The sequence below is a fragment of the Pleurodeles waltl genome, chromosome 4_1 (genome assembly GCF_031143425.1).
Source record: "Pleurodeles waltl isolate 20211129_DDA chromosome 4_1, aPleWal1.hap1.20221129, whole genome shotgun sequence".
Lineage (NCBI taxonomy): Eukaryota > Metazoa > Chordata > Amphibia > Caudata > Salamandridae > Pleurodeles > Pleurodeles waltl.
The window spans coordinates 49,895,683-49,913,782 of NC_090442.1; the positions used below are offsets into that span (position 1 = coordinate 49,895,683).

Here is an 18,100-nt window from a genome sequence, read left to right on the forward strand (position 1 = left end):
TGCCCGGGCACTGTCATTATGCCCACGCACAAGGGGTATGCCAAGGTAACACCCCTGCACAACGGTGTAGGGTGGGCTGGCCCTGCCGAGGGTCGATGCTACAGGGGGCAGCCAGGGGATTCATGGCCCACGAGCACCGGACCAGCCTAAGGTAAAACTGTCTTTATCTCTGTGTTGGGTAGGGTGGGAGTGGGCAGCTGCACAGTTAAGGAAGAAAAGGTTGTGGAGACAAGAATGCAGAAATGTCCACGAAAGAGCAAGGCCACGTGTGACGAGGGAGTGCAGGAAGGGAACAAGAGAAAGTGCAAGAAAGGAGCGAGAGGCAGGTCAGTGACTGAGTTGGTGACATTGCAGGAAGTGAATGAGCGGCCTTGCAAGGAGTGAGTGGCAAGGCAGGAAGGTAGTCAGTATCAGTGTAGGGTTTGAGTGAGAGTCAGTGCAGGAAAGTGAGTGATAGTGCAGGGAGTGAGAGGCAGTGTAGTAATGCAGTGGCAGTGCAGGGAGTGTGTGGCAGTGCACGGGGTGAGAGGCAGTGCAGGGAGTAAGAAACAGTGAAGAAACTGTCAGTGGCAGTGCAGGGAGTCAGTGACAGGGCAGGAAAGGAGTCAGTGGCAGTGCACGGAGAGTCTGTGCAGAGAGTGGGTGACAGTGCAGACAGTGGGTGCATGGCAGTGAAGGGGGTCAGTGGGAGTGCAGGAAAGGAGAGGCAGTGTATGGAGCGAATGGTTGTGCAGAGGACGAGTGGAAGTGCAGGTAGTGAATGGCAGTGAGAGAGTGAGGGAGTGAATGAGAGGTAGTGCGGGGAGTGAGTTAGTGGTAGTTCACAGATTGAGTGAGTGGCAGGGCAGGGATGGAGTGAATGGCAGGACAGGGACTGACTGCAGCAAGGAAGCACTGATTTCCTCTGGGAACGTTCCGGCTCTATTGGATTTTTGTGCTGAACCAGAAGCCTGTCGTTTCGATTCTTTATTTTGTATAAATAATAGGTGAGTTTTACTCGTGGTTTTACTTTGCTTTCTTTCCTTGAGTTTTCTGCCTGTTTTCCTCTTAGGAGACACTGGCTGCATCACCTTCGTAGCCTCCTTCAGTCCTGTCTGCCTGGGTCTGAAACTGTGGAGCGGAGGGGGCTGATGTTTTGTGTTTATGTCTCTCTGACACGAAAGGCAGGATGTAGATTTCTGGTGAGAAATTATTGTTATCTATTATCGTATGTGAGGCCCAGACAGAGACTCGTTTTCATCCTCCGTGACCGGGGCAGTCTGCGCATGTGCGGGGGAGTAGTCTATAGCCACTTCCGGGTGAGGTTAATGCCATGGTTTTCCTTTTCCGGGTCAGTGCGGGCGCAGACAGAACTAGCAGCGGATGCTGACATCGCCTCCAGCCTCTTCTGGTGTGTCCTGTTTGCTGCAGAGGAAGATGAACCCCCCCTGTTTGTTTGTACAGAACCTCACCTGATCCCAAATCAGCCCTGGGAGGACGAGAGTGTCTGGAAATGTCTGCACAGGTTTCTGCTCAGGTAGGAGATTGTCAGCTCCTTCTGCTGTGTTTGTGGAAATAGTCTGAATAATCCTGGAGGAAATCTCTGCCAGGAGCCGGACTCTTCTATCGGGGGACATCTGGGGGGCTTTCCTTCCGGCCCTGGGGGGTGTTTGTGGTCATCAGTTGTATTAAAGAGGAGATGTGCGCACTGCCCTGCACCTTACTGCACTGTAAGGAATATGTGCACACTGCATCTTACTACACTGAGCAATTTGTGCACGCCGCACTACATTTTACTGCACTGTGAGGAATCTGTGCGACTGCAGTGCATCTTACTGCACTATGAGAAATATGCGCACGCTGCACTGCAGGTTGATGCACTATGAGAAATCTGTGCACACTGCACTGTATCTTACTGCACTATGAATAATCTGTGCACTGCATTTAGTACACTATTCAGGGCATATCCAGAGGAGATATGGGCATGCTTCACTGCTTTGTAGTACACAATGAGAAATCTGTGCACAGTGCACTGCCTTTTTATTGCACCATGAACAATTTGTGCACTGTCTTTTACTACACAGTGAGGAATCTGCACTATAAGAAATATGTGCAAACTCCATTGCTTTTTACTATACTAAGAAATATTTAGACACTGCACTTTTTACTGTACTAGGAGAAAGTGTACGCGGCACTGCTGCGTACTGCACTGTGAGAAACCTGTGCACATTGCATTGAGAATAATGAAAGAGAGAGGTTAGGATTTCATCACCCAAAACCTATATTTCTCACTGTTAATCAAGTGACTCACTAGAGCACACGCAGTCCATATGGTGTGTAGTGCAACATGTATTTCGTTCAAATATTCATGTATTCAGAGAGGCACTGTGCCTTGGGACAACAGAAACTCAGAATGCAGGGCCTGCGCCACTTCTGCCAAATCAGTACTGTCATACCAAAATACCTGAGTAGCTCACAGTGCCTTAGTTGCCCTCCTAACCTTACAGAGTGAAAAGTAAGCGTGGCAGTCCAAACGGCACAACACTGTAGTCCCCTTTCAGAGGACATTGGAAAAACAGGTCAGTGCTTTTCGTACATTATCTCAGTCATACATATCCATAGCAACAGTAAGAAAAGACACAATGAAAGTGCACAATATATTTGTTGCAACTAATGTAGTATATTATGAAACAAGTTAGATGTGATTACAATACGGCCAATACTTAGAAAAATCATACTACCAGTTAGAAAACTGTCTAACACAAATAGTGCCGTTGTAATGCAAATCTAGTAGCCTGAGCGTACCTTGTAATTGTATGTGCAGGAAGACTATTATTATTATTTGTGATCTCTGAGAGCAGAGAACCCCATACCTCTGTTTACGTAGTCAAGTGGGCCTGATAGGGAAGTGTAAACCCAGTTTGCACATATTGCATGCCCCAGAGGGCATCTATTTCATGGATGAGTCAGCTTTGCTAGCATCGTCCCCTCTAAAAATAAACACTATGGTACCTAATATATAAGGTTAGCTTGATACAGTGAAAAGCTACTGTGTTACGTATATAGGAGCCTGGGAACGTTTGCTGGACAGAAAACAACACGTGACACTTGTGCCCACTGAGCAGTCGGCGAATGTACAGACATAATCTCAGGCAAGTGGCTGCACAACAATTGACATTACAGTGTGTTTAAAAACAATGGCATAAAAGAAATGTGCAATGTATGACAGTGCTAAGCATAGACATCAGGATTTCTAGAGTACTAAAAAATGAGGCATAACTATAGTGAGTCCATGAAAATACCTCATGACCTAGCCAGGCCCTTCCATTCACATATATCATTAAGTCCATTTGTAGTGCTCATCAGAAGGTTGTGAGAAAATACCTCTTTTTGACATGGTTTGCACCCACTTGTTGCCTGATGCATAATGTAGCCTGTAACCTGTTATCCAGGTTCTCTGGGCCAGAGCTCTTTTCCTAAACTGTTACGATGCATTGGCACAATTTGAGACACCCTTGGCTGCCACCATAAGCCCCTAGTAAATGGTACTTAGGTGCCCAGGGCAGGAGGTAGTAAGGGTAAACGGCTAACTACCTTGGCATGGTTGCTGACTGGTTCTCTTCAGCCTGCCACTTCCAGACATCCAGTCTACAAAACCTTGGGGGAAAGCTCTGTCTCTCTGGTTTGTAGAGCAAAGCCCTTCCTGGGTGGAGGTGCCAACACCCCCTCCCTCATCAATGTGCACTGCCCTGGCGGTGAGCTTCAAAGGGCTAACCTCCTTTGAAACTCGACCCCCAGGCCTGCTGCTAGCAGCAAATGGTAACCCCTGTGCAAACCCCCGCCTTTGGTGGGAGCAACAGCGGGAAACTCAAACAAAGTGTAGGAAGAGTGGCTCCACCTGGCATGGACCACCCCTAAGGTATTGCCTGCGAGGTGGGCACTCCATTTCATTTTCCTCCATCTTGGAATCAGGAATAGGGAAGTGACCCTTCCTACAGGTAGTGGTCACTTTAGTGGGTGTAACCACCCAAAGGTAGGTAACCCATTGATCACTACCAGGTTCCCCCTAATACAGTATTTAGTGGGCATCCCTAGACCAGGAAATCAGATTCATCGGACAAAAGAAGACCAGTACCAAGAAGATCTGAAGCACGAGAACTGTGGACCTGCTGCACCCAAAAGGCACCAAACCCTGCTTGCTGCATCCAGGACCCAACAATCGCCGCTGAGGAGCTGCTGGACAACTGGACACCACTACAAAAACCCCAGAGGACCTCCAGGCTTTGCAAATCGTCCAAGAACTCTCTTCAGAGTGGAGGTACCACTCTACAAATTCAAGAAACCAGCAAGCCAGTGAGGGTCACTTCACTGACCAGCCGCTAACTCCTGAACCAGTTGCCGCAGCTGGACCCAACTTCATCCCGACGACCGCTAGGACCAAACCTGCCAGTGTGCCTGGTTTGGTGGCACTGTGACCCCTAGTGCTCAGCTAACATTGGACACGGAGAAAAACAGCCTGTTGGGGGCTGCAACCAGGAGGAAGGCCCAGTCGAGGGACTTCAGGAACAGCCCGACCTCCCACCAGTGTGCCCCTGTTATCCTGCAAACGACCCTTGAACCAACTTAACTCCTGCTCACGAGGGCATCCTTGTGCACAGCTCGTGGCTCACCAATTCGCTCTGCATCCAGCCGCCCTGTGCCCTGCACCAAAGAACCTGCTGTGCCCTAAGGGTCCCCCACCTCTTGCAACCTCAACACTCCAAGGGGACCCCAAGGAACCATCTCTAAACTTACCTGTGCAGTGCTTTTCCAAGTGGTCCACCGCAGTAGCCTTGCACCAGCCCCAGAGACCTTCTCCCACTGCTCCCGCCGGAACCAGGAGCCGCCCAAACTCCTCCAGCTGTCACAGTGTGCCAACCAACAACCTAGACCAACCTGCAAAAGAAGAACTTGGTAAACCAACTGTACGATTTTATGTGTATTTTTGAAGCTGATCCACCATTGCGTCCTATGGTGCTTAATTACGCACTAAAATACTATTTTCAATTAAGTTCCAAAATTCATATCTCAAAAACGACTTTACCAATTTTGATCATATTGGTCTTAAAAATCATATAAAAATCTGAAGTATTTTTATAAATTGGTCTTGAGTTACTCCTTCGAATGCATGAGTTGCATGATTGATACTGTGAGTATCTTCTCCAAGATTGGCCTAACTGCTCGACCAAACTACCTTAAAAATGAGAGCATTAGGTGATCTAGTTTTTACCCCTGTTAACCAAAGTGTGGTTGCCTGGATCCCCCTGCATAGGTGTGCCTATCTTTGCACACTACATAGAGGGCCAGCCTCCTACAATGGTGCATCCATCTGCATTCATGTAGCATGAGGAGTGTGTTAAGATTCCAGCTTGTGAATTCCTGTTTTATAGCTTCCACAACCAACCCCCATAGGTCATCCTCCATATGTTAAGCTTCCACATAGTCAAGTCAGTTTATTGTACGATTATTTAAAACCTTTACAAACAAGCAAAGCAATTAAGAGTATTCAGTATACAAAGTTAACCCCTTAGCTGCCAGACCTTTTCCCCCTCCTGTGTCGAGCTTTTTTTTGGCTATTTGGGGTTGTTCATGCCTAGGCCCTCATAACTTTTTGTCCACATAAGCTATCCATGCCAAATTTGCGTCCTTTTTTTTCAACATCCTAGGGATTTTAAAGGTACAGAGAGTTTGTGGGTTCCCTTGGAGGAGACCAAGAAATTAACCAAAATACAGCTAAAATTAGTTTTTTTTGGGGGGGAATGGGAAAAAAGTGCTGAGGAAAAAAGCATGTGTGTTTTTGTTCCCTGCAAATGGCATCAACAAAGGGTTTGTGGTGCTACAACCACCATCTTCTCAGCTTTCAGGAACAGGCAGACTTGAATCAGAAAACCACATTTTTCAACATAATTTTGGCATTTTACTGGGACATACCAATTTTTTACTATTTTGGTGCCTTCGGCCTCCTTCCAGTTAGTGACAGAAATGAGTGTGAAACCAATGGTAGAATCCAGACAGCTGAACATTTTTGAAAAGTAGACAACATTCTTAATTCAGCAAGGGTAATTTGTGTAGATCCTTCAAGGTTTTCCTCCAGAAAGTAACAGCTGAAATAAAAAAAATATTGAAGTTGAGTTGAAAAAAACAGCCATTTCCGTCCACATTTTCTTCTGTAACTTTTTCCAGCTATGGCAGATTTTTAAAAGCAAAATACAGTTACGTCTGCTGGACTCTTCTGGTTGTGGGGATATATAGGGCTTGTAGGTTTGTCAAGAACCCTAGGTACCCAGAGCGAATAAATGAGCTGCACCTTGCAATGGGTTTTCATTGTATACAGCAATTCATTTGTTGAAATATAAAGAGTGAAAAATAGGTATCAAGGAAACCTTTGTATTTCCAAAATGGGCACAAGATAAGGTGTTGAGAAGCAGTGGTTATTTGCACAACTCTCTGAATTCGGGGGTCCCCATACTAGCATGTGAATTACAGGACATTTCTCAAAGAGACTTCTTTCTTACACACTGTCTTACTTTTGGAAGGATAAAATGTAGAGAAAGACACTGGGCAATAACACTTGTTTTTCTATTCTGTGTTCCCTCAAGTCTCCCGATAATAAAAATGGTACCTTACTTGTGTGGGTAGGCCTAATTCCCGCGACAGGAAACGCCCCAAAACGCAACATGGACACATCACATTTTTACATTGAAAACTGACGTGTTTTTTGGAAAGTGCCTAGCTGTCGATTTTGGCCTCTAGCTCAGCTGACACCTAGGAAAACCTACCAAACCTGTGCATTTTTTAAAACTAGACACCTAGTGCAACCCAGTATGGGGTAACTTGTGACGCTCTCACCAGGTTCTGTTACCCAGAATCCTTTGCAAACCTCAACATTTGGCCATAAAAACACTTTTTCCTCACACTTGGGTGATGGAAAGTTCTGGAATCTGAGAGTAGCCACAAACTTCCTTCCACCCAGCATTCTCCTAAGTCTCACCATAAAAATGGCACCTCACGTGTGTTGGTAGGCATAGTGCCCGCAACAGGAAATGCCCCAAAACACAACGTGAACACATCACATTTTCCTAATGAAAACTGACCTCTTTTTTGCAAAGTGCCTAGCTGTGGATTTTGGCCTCTAGCTCAGCCGGCACCTACCCAAACGTAGCAAACCTGAGCATTTTTGAAAACTAGACACCTAGGAGAATCCAGGATGAGGTGACTTCTGGGGCTCTCACTGGGTTCTGTTACCCAGAACCCTTTTCAGTCCTCAAAATGTGGCTAAAAAACACTTTTTCCTCACATTAGGGTGCTGCAAAGTTCTGTAATCCTAGGGGAGACACAAACTTCCTTCCACCCAGCATACCCCCACATCTCCCGGTAAAAATGGTACTTCACTTGTGTGGGTAGGCCTAGTGCCTGCGACAGGGAAGGGTCAAAAACACAACATGTACACATCAAAATTATCTAATTCAAAACTACTTGTTTTTGCAAGGGGGCACCTGCAGTTTTGGTCTTGGGCTCAGCAGCCATCTAGGGAAACCTACCAAACCCAGACATTTCTGAAAACTAGACACCGGAAGGGGAGTCCAGGGAGGTGTGACTTGCGTGGATACCCCAGTGTTTTCTTACCCAGAATCCTCAGCAAACCTCAAATTTAGCTACAAAAACAGATTCTCCTCACATTTCTGTGTGGGATCACCACACCGGTGCAAATTTCCTACCACCCAACATTCCCCTCTGTCTCCTGATAAATATGATACCCCACTTGTGTAGGTCAACCACGTGCCTGTGACAGGGAAGGGCAAAAAACATGTCAGAATTGAGAGGGAACCAAAGCGGGTCTAAAAAGACAGTTTGGAAAAAAACGTTTTTAAGCTGACAAGTGGGGCAGAATTTTTATTGGTATATATACGACAGTGCTGGGTGGTAGGAATTTTCTGGATTCCGAAAGGTTCCATCACAAAAATGTAGGGAAAATGCTTGATTTCAAGCAAAGTTGGAGGTTTGCACGGCATTGTGGATAGGAAAATGATGTGGGGTGCATGGTAAGCACACCACCCTGGACTCACCCAGATGTTTAGTTTTCAGATGTGTCTAGGTCTGGTAGATTTTTCTAGGTGGCAGCATCCCAAAGTCCAAAAAGTGCAGCCGCTCACCATTCCAAGTGGGACGATATTGGGAGTTAGCCAAGCTCTCTTGGCCCACATGTAAAATCAAAACGCAAAATAATCAAATGTCGTCTTGCTTACTGTTGGGATAAGATCCTTTAGTTTTCAGGGGGTGCTGAAAGACTGTTACCCCTTTCAGTTGGGGTGGGGGGCATAACCATGCCCGTACTGGGTGGCAGCCCGACCCCTCTATTTTGTTTCTTAATTCCCTGGCATCAAGTAGGCTTTAAACCCCCCCCGGGGGAGTGGATCAGGGGTAATTACCCCATCTGCCCTCTAGTGGGCAGAAAAACCTTGTCCCCATTTATTTATTTATTTATTTTTTAAATCTTCCCTAGTGTCTAGTGGGTTTTCTGCCCCCCTAGGGGCAGATGGACCTACAAAAATAGGCTAATCACACACACACACACACACACACACACACACCCCCCCCCCCCCCCCTGGTGCCTAAGTGGTTTCTGCCCCCCTTGGGGACAGATAGGCCTAATAAAAATAGGCTGATCTGGCCCAAGGGGGGCAGAAATGATCAACAGTAATGTGCCCCCCCCAAACAAAACACACACACACTCCGATCTCTGGTGCCTCACTGGTGTCTGCCTCCCTAGGGGGTAGAAGGGCCTATTCAAAATAGGCCGATCGGCCCCCAAGGGGGGCAGAAATGGCCAACAGTAATGTGCCCCCATGGGGAGTGACCCTTGCCCTAGGGGCCACCCCCCCCCCCAACAAAACACACACACAGAACAATCCCTGCTACCTAAGTGGTTTCTGCCCCCCTTGGGGGCAGATGGGACTAATAGAAATAGGCCGAAAATAATGTGCCTCCATGGGGAACGGCCCTTGCCCAAGGGGCCGCTCCCCTTATGTAAAATAATTTAAAAAAAAGAACCAAGGTGTCTAGTGGTTTCTGCCCCCTGTGGGGGGCAGATGTGCCTTATAAAAGTAGTCTGATCTGCCCCCAAGGAGGGTAGAAATGGCCCAATATGATATGCAACCCCTGGGGAGCGACCCTTGCCCAAGGCTCCGCTCCCCATATTTGTTTACATAAGGTAAACAAAATCCCTGGTGTCTAGTGGGCTATGCGATCATGCTGCAGGAATGCTCAGAGAGACATGGAAAGGAAAAGTCTTTCCTTTCCTTTCATGCCTCTCTGACCTCCCCCTTCTCCCATCCGAGAAGAAACAAAGCAGTTTCTCCTCAGGTTGCGCTGGAAGCCGTGCTTTCAACACGATGTGGGCGACCTCTGATGTCAATGGGGATTCGTAGGTGGCAACAGAAGCCGGTACCAGGATGTAATGGTTACGTCCGTGGCACAGCAGCACCAGAAAGTGGCCAGAAAAATTCAACTGAGCCATTATTTAAAGGATAAAACAAGAAAAAATACAAAGTGCAAAACAGCGCTCCTTTTTCCTTTTTTTTTTTTTTAAATCAATGCCACATAAAACAGGACGGACTTTTGACTCAACTGGAAAAATAATGTGCAAAAGATGCAATGCCTGGTCCTGTTGTAGGGTATCAACAAAAAGAGGGATCGGGAGAATTAAAGGTCCAGTGTACGTACTCCCAATGCGGATAATTGACACAAAAAAGTACACTGTTCCTAACTCTAGGGGGACAGTTAAAGTTTCAGGAGCAAGAGCCCTCACACACTCAAATGAGTGTCATGCTTCATCATCGGGAAGCTCCTCGTCAGACCGGCTGGTGCAATATCTGACGGGCTCCCCTTTCGGGGGCTCTTTGCCGGAGATCTTTTTAAATGTCACAGGTGGCTGCCGTTAAGTTCGCAGAGGTCAGACACTCATTAAGGCAGGAGAGTGAAAAAATTTAAGATTGATTAGAAACCCCTAAACAAATCTTAGTTTACTGGTTATACGAAAAAGGGGTAACGATCAAGATTAAAAATATACAAAAGTGGAAAAAGAGGATAATGCTCAACCACTTTGGAAAAGCCTGGAGTACTGGGAAATATCACCTAACCCCAGAGGTATGGTCAACATGTTTCGCTAATGCTTCATCAGGACCTTCATTAAACTAGACTTCTCCTGGCTATGTACAAAAGAAAAAAGGAAGACACTGTCTCACTTATATGTGTAAATAGGTAGCAGTCACTTACATCAGTGTAAACTGTCTCGTCAAGGATCTGAATCAAAAAAGGTCGCCCTAGAAAATAATAAATACAGTAAAGGCTAAAAAGCACGATTAAATGACCGACACACCCAAGGTGAAAATGTGCTTACAGTGATGTTAAACATATAGAAAACATCTGCTTACCATCCCTCTTCGTGTGGGGGGCCCCTTGGGGAGTAACACGAACCGGCCTATTGCTTCTAATGGAAGTTACAAATCATTAGAAAAAGATATATAGTATGTGCCTTATGTAGGGGTTGAGGTATGTAGAAAGCTACCCCCTACGACAACAGATATACATGCAGGTAGTCATCATAATAGTACAACACTGTTTGTAATTAATAGAACCAACGTTACACTTGTAGTTTAAAATAGTCTGTCCCACATCAAAAGATAAATAAAGGGCAAAAAAGTGTATTTATTCAATATGGGTTACTCATTGTCTCTGTGTAGTGTCTAATCAGAAGGCTAAATCCATAGTATGTGATCCTGGTTCATCGCGTCCAATCGATCGGTATTAGGTAAAGTCAAATCTTAGTGAAAGCGTGTCTCTCGCAGTCAGGACGGGGAAGGAGCCTCCGACCTGCATAGGTATACGATGAAAGGTTTTTATCACTTACTTGTAGCACGGCGTCCTCGTATGGAGTCACCTACCCATCGCGTACTCTCCCCGGAATACGAATGTCGGGGAGGACGCGAGGTATTTAAAAGGCGTCGCGGGAGCTAATTGCTACCGCGTACGCGTCAGGGTTTCATCATAGAAAGTGAAAATGGACTTGGAGGAAGAAAGCAAAGGAGTTTTTGTAGAAGACCGAAACCCCCGATATTTTCGTGGCGGCCATTTTGCAAAGGGTTGGTCTGTGAGTCAATGGTCGGAGTGGCAGGTAAAAACTGGTCTCATTGCTCCAGCAATTTGCGAAGCGGCCATCTTAAAGGAGGTGAATGTGCAAATCGATAATGGAGAAGACAAGTCAGGAATAGACTAATTATAAGATACAATTCCTAAGACTTAGTCAATTTAAGAGATAAGAATATTGTCAGATAATAGAAAATCGATAGACCGACCCGGAAACAAACCAACTTTCGTAATATTACATAGGTTTTTACAGCCAAGAGATATTGGCAGTCGAGAAAAGTCATCACTACTATGTCTATTAGCCTAGAAAGATCAAGGATAGGACTTTGATTAAGGAACCTCAAAAAAGCAAAAAACAGACTCATGGTAAGTGAAATATTATACAAGCAAGGTATGGTAATAATCTCTTGGGAGGAGATTATCGAGATAGAGACACCCAAGGGATGTCATCGTTCAAACCACTAGTATCCGTGTGTAATTTAAACACCCATCGTTGTTCAAGTCTGAATAATGATTGCGAAGAGTCATTGGTAAAGTCTGGGGATTCCAAAATGACCCAACGTAGGTCATCTGGTCTGTGTGGTGTCTCCAAAAAATGGGCACATAGTTTTGTAGTTATACGCCCACATCTTATGTTGCTCCTGTGTTCATTAATTCGTATCTTAACGGCTCTAGATGTCATTCCGATGTAGCGGAGACCGCATGGACATGTGATCATGTAGACACAATTCTTGGTATTACAATTAGTATGTTTTATCAGGTTCCATCGGCCAATGGGAACCAAATCCAGTGTCTTAGTATGGTATGTCAGGGAGCAAACATTACATTGTCCACAAGGATAGTGTCCTGACACTGGGGGGAGATTCCATAATGTTGATTGAGTCTTGGTGATGTTTTTAGGACGGGTGTGTACTATCAAGTCCTTGATGTTCTGGGACCGTTTGAATGCAAAAAGAGGTCTAGGGATTGTACAGCCACTGCTGCCGAGTATTGACCATCTTTTCAGGATCAGACTCTTGATCTTATTGGATAGAGGGGTGAAAGTAGTAACGCATGTCAACAAATTGTTACTATCCCTAGTATTGGATGCGAGTAATGCTTCACGGTTATTATTCCTCGCTCTTTTCCGGGCTCGATTAACAACGTCCGGAGGATAGTTGCGTGCTGTCAATTTGGTTTGGAGATCATCAGCCTGTGTCTTGTATACGTTGGTTGAGCTACAATTTCGTCTTAATCTCAAGAATTGGCCAAAGGGTAGGTTATTGCGTAGCGATTTAGGATGGTGACTGTCATATGTCAAGAGACTATTACGGTCCGTCGGTTTATGGTATGTGCTAGTAGATAGTTTGCCATTCTGGATAGTGATCAGTAAATCCAAAAAACTGATCTCATTAGTTGACATTGTAGATGAAAATTTCAAGAAGGGATTGAGGGTATTCACCCAGTCTGTGAAGGTTGAGGCAGTCTCAAGAGAACCATGCCAAACTACCAGAATATCGTCGATATAACGACGCCATAATTTGATGTTGGCAAAAAATGGATTGGTAGATGGCAGGATGAATTGTTTCTCGAAGTTATACATGTACAGGCATGCTAAACTAGGAGCAAAAGTGCTCCCCATGCAGGTCCCTCTTATCTGATGGTAAAAATCGTTTTCAAACTGGAAGAAGTTCTCAGTCATTGCCAAGTTAGCACATTGCATAATAAAGGAGACAGGTGACGTGAGGTTCTCACTATTTTCTAGGAGTGTAGTTTCCACTACCTGTAGAGTAGCATCCTGTGGTATGTTTGTATATAATGCCTCAACGTCCAACGTAATCAGACCGTGGACATAAACTGTCTCATTGATCAAATCGATCAAATTCAATACGTCCTTAGTATCCTGTAGATAGGTAGAGGATTTTTTGACCAATGGTTGCAAAAAATGATCGCAAAAAACCGACAGGGGTTCTAATAGAGACCCTATGCCTGACACAATCGGTCGCCCTGGCGGTGGTGAGGTATCTTTGTGAATCTTAGGGAGGCAATAAAAGTATGGGACTTTGGGGTGAAGTGTGTCCAAAAAGGCCGCCTCCTTTGGAGAAATCCAAGCATTATTGGTTGCTTCGAGAATCATTGACTTAATCTGGGATTGTAATCTCGGGGTAGGGTCTCGAGTGATCTTGGCGTAGTAGGTATCATCACTTAACAGTCGTAGACACTCATGTCGGTAGTCTACGGTATTCATTATTACAATAGCCCCTCCCTTGTCAGCCTGTTTAATGACAATGGATGTATCTTCATCCAGAGTCCTTAAAGCTTTCCTTTCTATTGTAGGGATATTAATGAAAGGGCGTTTCGGGTGTATCGTGGCTAGATCGGTTAAGACTGCTTTTTCAAAGGCTAATACCTCACAAGGAATAGTTGTAGGTGGTGGAGTGAAAATCGATTTAGGCCTAAGTCCTGAATCCCTCTGAGTACTGTCAGATGGTTTATCTGAAAAGTAAATTTGTAATCTAATCTTACGAAAAAATTGTGAGAGTTCACAGTTAAGCCTGAAAAAGTCTTCAGTCGGTGTGGGGACAAAGCCCAGACCTCGATTGAGTACCCTGGTTTCGATCTCAGAGAGTTGTCTAGTAGAAAGATTCACTACTAGGTTCTCGGGGGTTGGTTCTTGCCCTGGCTTCTGGTGATCATCTGGGGTTCTTCCATGGCCCATTGAACACGTCTGCCTCTGCCTCTTCTTCTGCCTCTCCCTCTGCCCCGGCCTCTGCCTAAAAAAGGCACGTATGGCATGAAGGGGCGTGGTTGATAGAAGGGATAAGGTGGCTGCCAGGGTACATGTTGATTGACAGGGAAAGGGGAGTAATTATAAAATGGTGGAGTGGATGAATTCTCATCCGTACTCCATCCATCCGAGGATGAACTGTTACTAATTTTCCGAGATTTTTTATAGGAGGATTGAGAATCGTCTGATGAACGAGACTGCCCATCTATCTCGAAATCCTCTAGGGTGTAGGGATAGACTTTTTCTCGGCTGAATCTGGTAATGTCTTTTTGGAGTTTGGTAATCTTTTGATTAGTCAAAAAGACTTTAGTCTCGTTTAATTCTGTGTTGATCTCAGCTAGCCGAGTCTTGAATGCAGCCAGAGTCACGGTGGTTCTCAATGTACCTTCTAAGGAGTTAATCTGGATAGTAATGGTGTCTGCCAACCGTCTGGAAGTATTGATAATGAGTACTAGCCAGTCTCTGGTGCATTTCCAAGCTATCTGTGCCCAGTCTTTCCTAAATGCAAGATCTTGTAGGAAGATCCTGGGTATATTGGACACTAAAAGGCCATTGGGAGCGATGTTAGCCCTCAGGTATTCGGTCATTATAGTCCCGTGCATGACGGTTTTGATGAGGTCACGTTTCAAGGTGGACAGTTTGTCCCAATCTTCCTTTAGGCTACCCATTGGAGCTGCCCCATCATTGTTTAAAATTGACGGTGTTTGCAAGATTGCTGCAACCATTTCATCGTCAAAACTCAAACCCTGGAAAGTATCCATGGTGTCGAAGACACTGGGTGAGTAATAAATAGAAGATTAATCCCACAGCGGAGACTGTGCAAAAGTATCAACAAAAAGAGGGATCAGGAGAATTAAAGGTCCAGTGTACGTACTCCCAATGCGGATAATTGACACAAAAAAGTACACTGTTCCTAACTCTAGGGGGACAGTTAAAGTTTCAGGAGCAAGAGCCCTCACACACTCAAATGAGTGTCATGCTTCATCATCGGGAAGCTCCTCGTCAGACCGGCTGGTGCAATATCTGACGGGCTCCCCTTTCGGGGGCTCTTTGCCGGAGATCTTTTTAAATGTCACAGGTGGCTGCCGTTAAGTTCGCAGAGGTCAGACACTCATTAAGGCAGGAGAGTGAAAAAATTTAAGATTGATTAGAAACCCCTAAACAAATCTTAGTTTACTGGTTATACGAAAAAGGGGTAACGATCAAGATTAAAAATATACAAAAGTGGAAAAAGAGGATAATGCTCAACCACTTTGGAAAAGCCTGGAGTACTGGGAAATATCACCTAACCCCAGAGGTATGGTCAACATGTTTCGCTAATGCTTCATCAGGACCTTCATTAAACTAGACTTCTCCTGGCTATGTACAAAAGAAAAAAGGAAGACACTGTCTCACTTATATGTGTAAATAGGTAGCAGTCACTTACATCAGTGTAAACTGTCTCGTCAAGGATCTGAATCAAAAAAGGTCGCCCTAGAAAATAATAAATACAGTAAAGGCTAAAAAGCACGATTAAATGACCGACACACCCAAGGTGAAAATGTGCTTACAGTGATGTTAAACATATAGAAAACATCTGCTTACCATCCCTCTTCGTGTGGGGGGCCCCTTGGGGAGTAACACGAACCGGCCTATTGCTTCTAATGGAAGTTACAAATCATTAGAAAAAGATATATAGTATGTGCCTTATGTAGGGGTTGAGGTATGTAGAAAGCTACCCCCTACGACAACAGATATACATGCAGGTAGTCATCATAATAGTACAACACTGTTTGTAATTAATAGAACCAACGTTACACTTGTAGTTTAAAATAGTCTGTCCCACATCAAAAGATAAATAAAGGGCAAAAAAGTGTATTTATTCAATATGGGTTACTCATTGTCTCTGTGTAGTGTCTAATCAGAAGGCTAAATCCATAGTATGTGATCCTGGTTCATCGCGTCCAATCGATCGGTATTAGGTAAAGTCAAATCTTAGTGAAAGCGTGTCTCTCGCAGTCAGGACGGGGAAGGAGCCTCCGACCTGCATAGGTATACGATGAAAGGTTTTTATCACTTACTTGTAGCACGGCGTCCTCGTATGGAGTCACCTACCCATCGCGTACTCTCCCCGGAATACGAATGTCGGGGAGGACGCGAGGTATTTAAAAGGCGTCGCGGGAGCTAATTGCTACCGCGTACGCGTCAGGGTTTCATCATAGAAAGTGAAAATGGACTTGGAGGAAGAAAGCAAAGGAGTTTTTGTAGAAGACCGAAACCCCCGATATTTTCGTGGCGGCCATTTTGCAAAGGGTTGGTCTGTGAGTCAATGGTCGGAGTGGCAAAACTATGTGCCCATTTTTTGGAGACACCACACAGACCAGATGACCTACGTTGGGTCATTTTGGAATCCCCAGACTTTACCAATGACTCTTCGCAATCATTATTCAGACTTGAACAACGATGGGTGTTTAAATTACACACGGATACTAGTGGTTTGAACGATGACATCCCTTGGGTGTCTCTATCTCGATAATCTCCTCCCAAGAGATTATTACCATACCTTGCTTGTATAATATTTCACTTACCATGAGTCTGTTTTTTGCTTTTTTGAGGTTCCTTAATCAAAGTCCTATCCTTGATCTTTCTAGGCTAATAGACATAGTAGTGATGACTTTTCTCGACTGCCAATATCTCTTGGCTGTAAAAACCTATGTAATATTACGAAAGTTGGTTTGTTTCCGGGTCGGTCTATCGATTTTCTATTATCTGACAATATTCTTATCTCTTAAATTGACTAAGTCTTAGGAATTGTATCTTATAATTAGTCTATTCCTGACTTGTCTTCTCCATTATCGATTTGCACATTCACCTCCTTTAAGATGGCCGCTTCGCAAATTGCTGGAGCAATGAGACCAGTTTTTACCTGCCACTCCGACCATTGACTCACAGACCAACCCTTTGCAAAATGGCCGCCACGAAAATATCGGGGGTTTCGGTCTTCTACAAAAACTCCTTTGCTTTCTTCCTCCAAGTCCATTTTCACTTTCTATGATGAAACCCTGACGCGTACGCGGTAGCAATTAGCTCCCGCGACGCCTTTTAAATACCTCGCGTCCTCCCCGACATTCGTATTCCGGGGAGAGTACGCGATGGGTAGGTGACTCCATACGAGGACGCCGTGCTACAAGTAAGTGATAAAAACCTTTCATCGTATACCTATGCAGGTCGGAGGCTCCTTCCCCGTCCTGACTGCGAGAGACACGCTTTCACTAAGATTTGACTTTACCTAATACCGATCGATTGGACGCGATGAACCAGGATCACATACTATGGATTTAGCCTTCTGATTAGACACTACACAGAGACAATGAGTAACCCATATTGAATAAATACACTTTTTTGCCCTTTATTTATCTTTTGATGTGGGACAGACTATTTTAAACTACAAGTGTAACGTTGGTTCTATTAATTACAAACAGTGTTGTACTATTATGATGACTACCTGCATGTATATCTGTTGTCGTAGGGGGTAGCTTTCTACATACCTCAACCCCTACATAAGGCACATACTATATATCTTTTTCTAATGATTTGTAACTTCCATTAGAAGCAATAGGCCGGTTCGTGTTACTCCCCAAGGGGCCCCCCACACGAAGAGGGATGGTAAGCAGATGTTTTCTATATGTTTAACATCACTGTAAGCACATTTTCACCTTGGGTGTGTCGGTCATTTAATCGTGCTTTTTAGCCTTTACTGTATTTATTATTTTCTAGGGCGACCTTTTTTGATTCAGATCCTTGACGAGACAGTTTACACTGATGTAAGTGACTGCTACCTATTTACACATATAAGTGAGACAGTGTCTTCCTTTTTTCTTTTGTACATAGCCAGGAGAAGTCTAGTTTAATGAAGGTCCTGATGAAGCATTAGCGAAACATGTTGACCATACCTCTGGGGTTAGGTGATATTTCCCAGTACTCCAGGCTTTTCCAAAGTGGTTGAGCATTATCCTCTTTTTCCACTTTTGTATATTTTTAATCTTGATCGTTACCCCTTTTTCGTATAACCAGTAAACTAAGATTTGTTTAGGGGTTTCTAATCAATCTTAAATTTTTTCACTCTCCTGCCTTAATGAGTGTCTGACCTCTGCGAACTTAACGGCAGCCACCTGTGACATTTAAAAAGAT

The 18,100-nt window shown here is 44.7% G+C and overlaps 1 protein-coding gene across 1 annotated transcript in view; it reads left to right on the forward strand.

Annotated features, from left to right (window-relative positions):
- LOC138286975 (zinc finger protein 91-like) overlaps nt 1-18,100 on the forward strand; it is a 249,486-nt gene that overhangs the window by 162,574 nt on the left and 68,812 nt on the right. Inside the window, exon 3 of the mRNA XM_069227342.1 lies at nt 183-326. Coding sequence (XP_069083443.1) covers nt 183-326 — 144 coding nt within the window. The remainder of the gene's footprint in view (nt 1-182; nt 327-18,100) is intronic.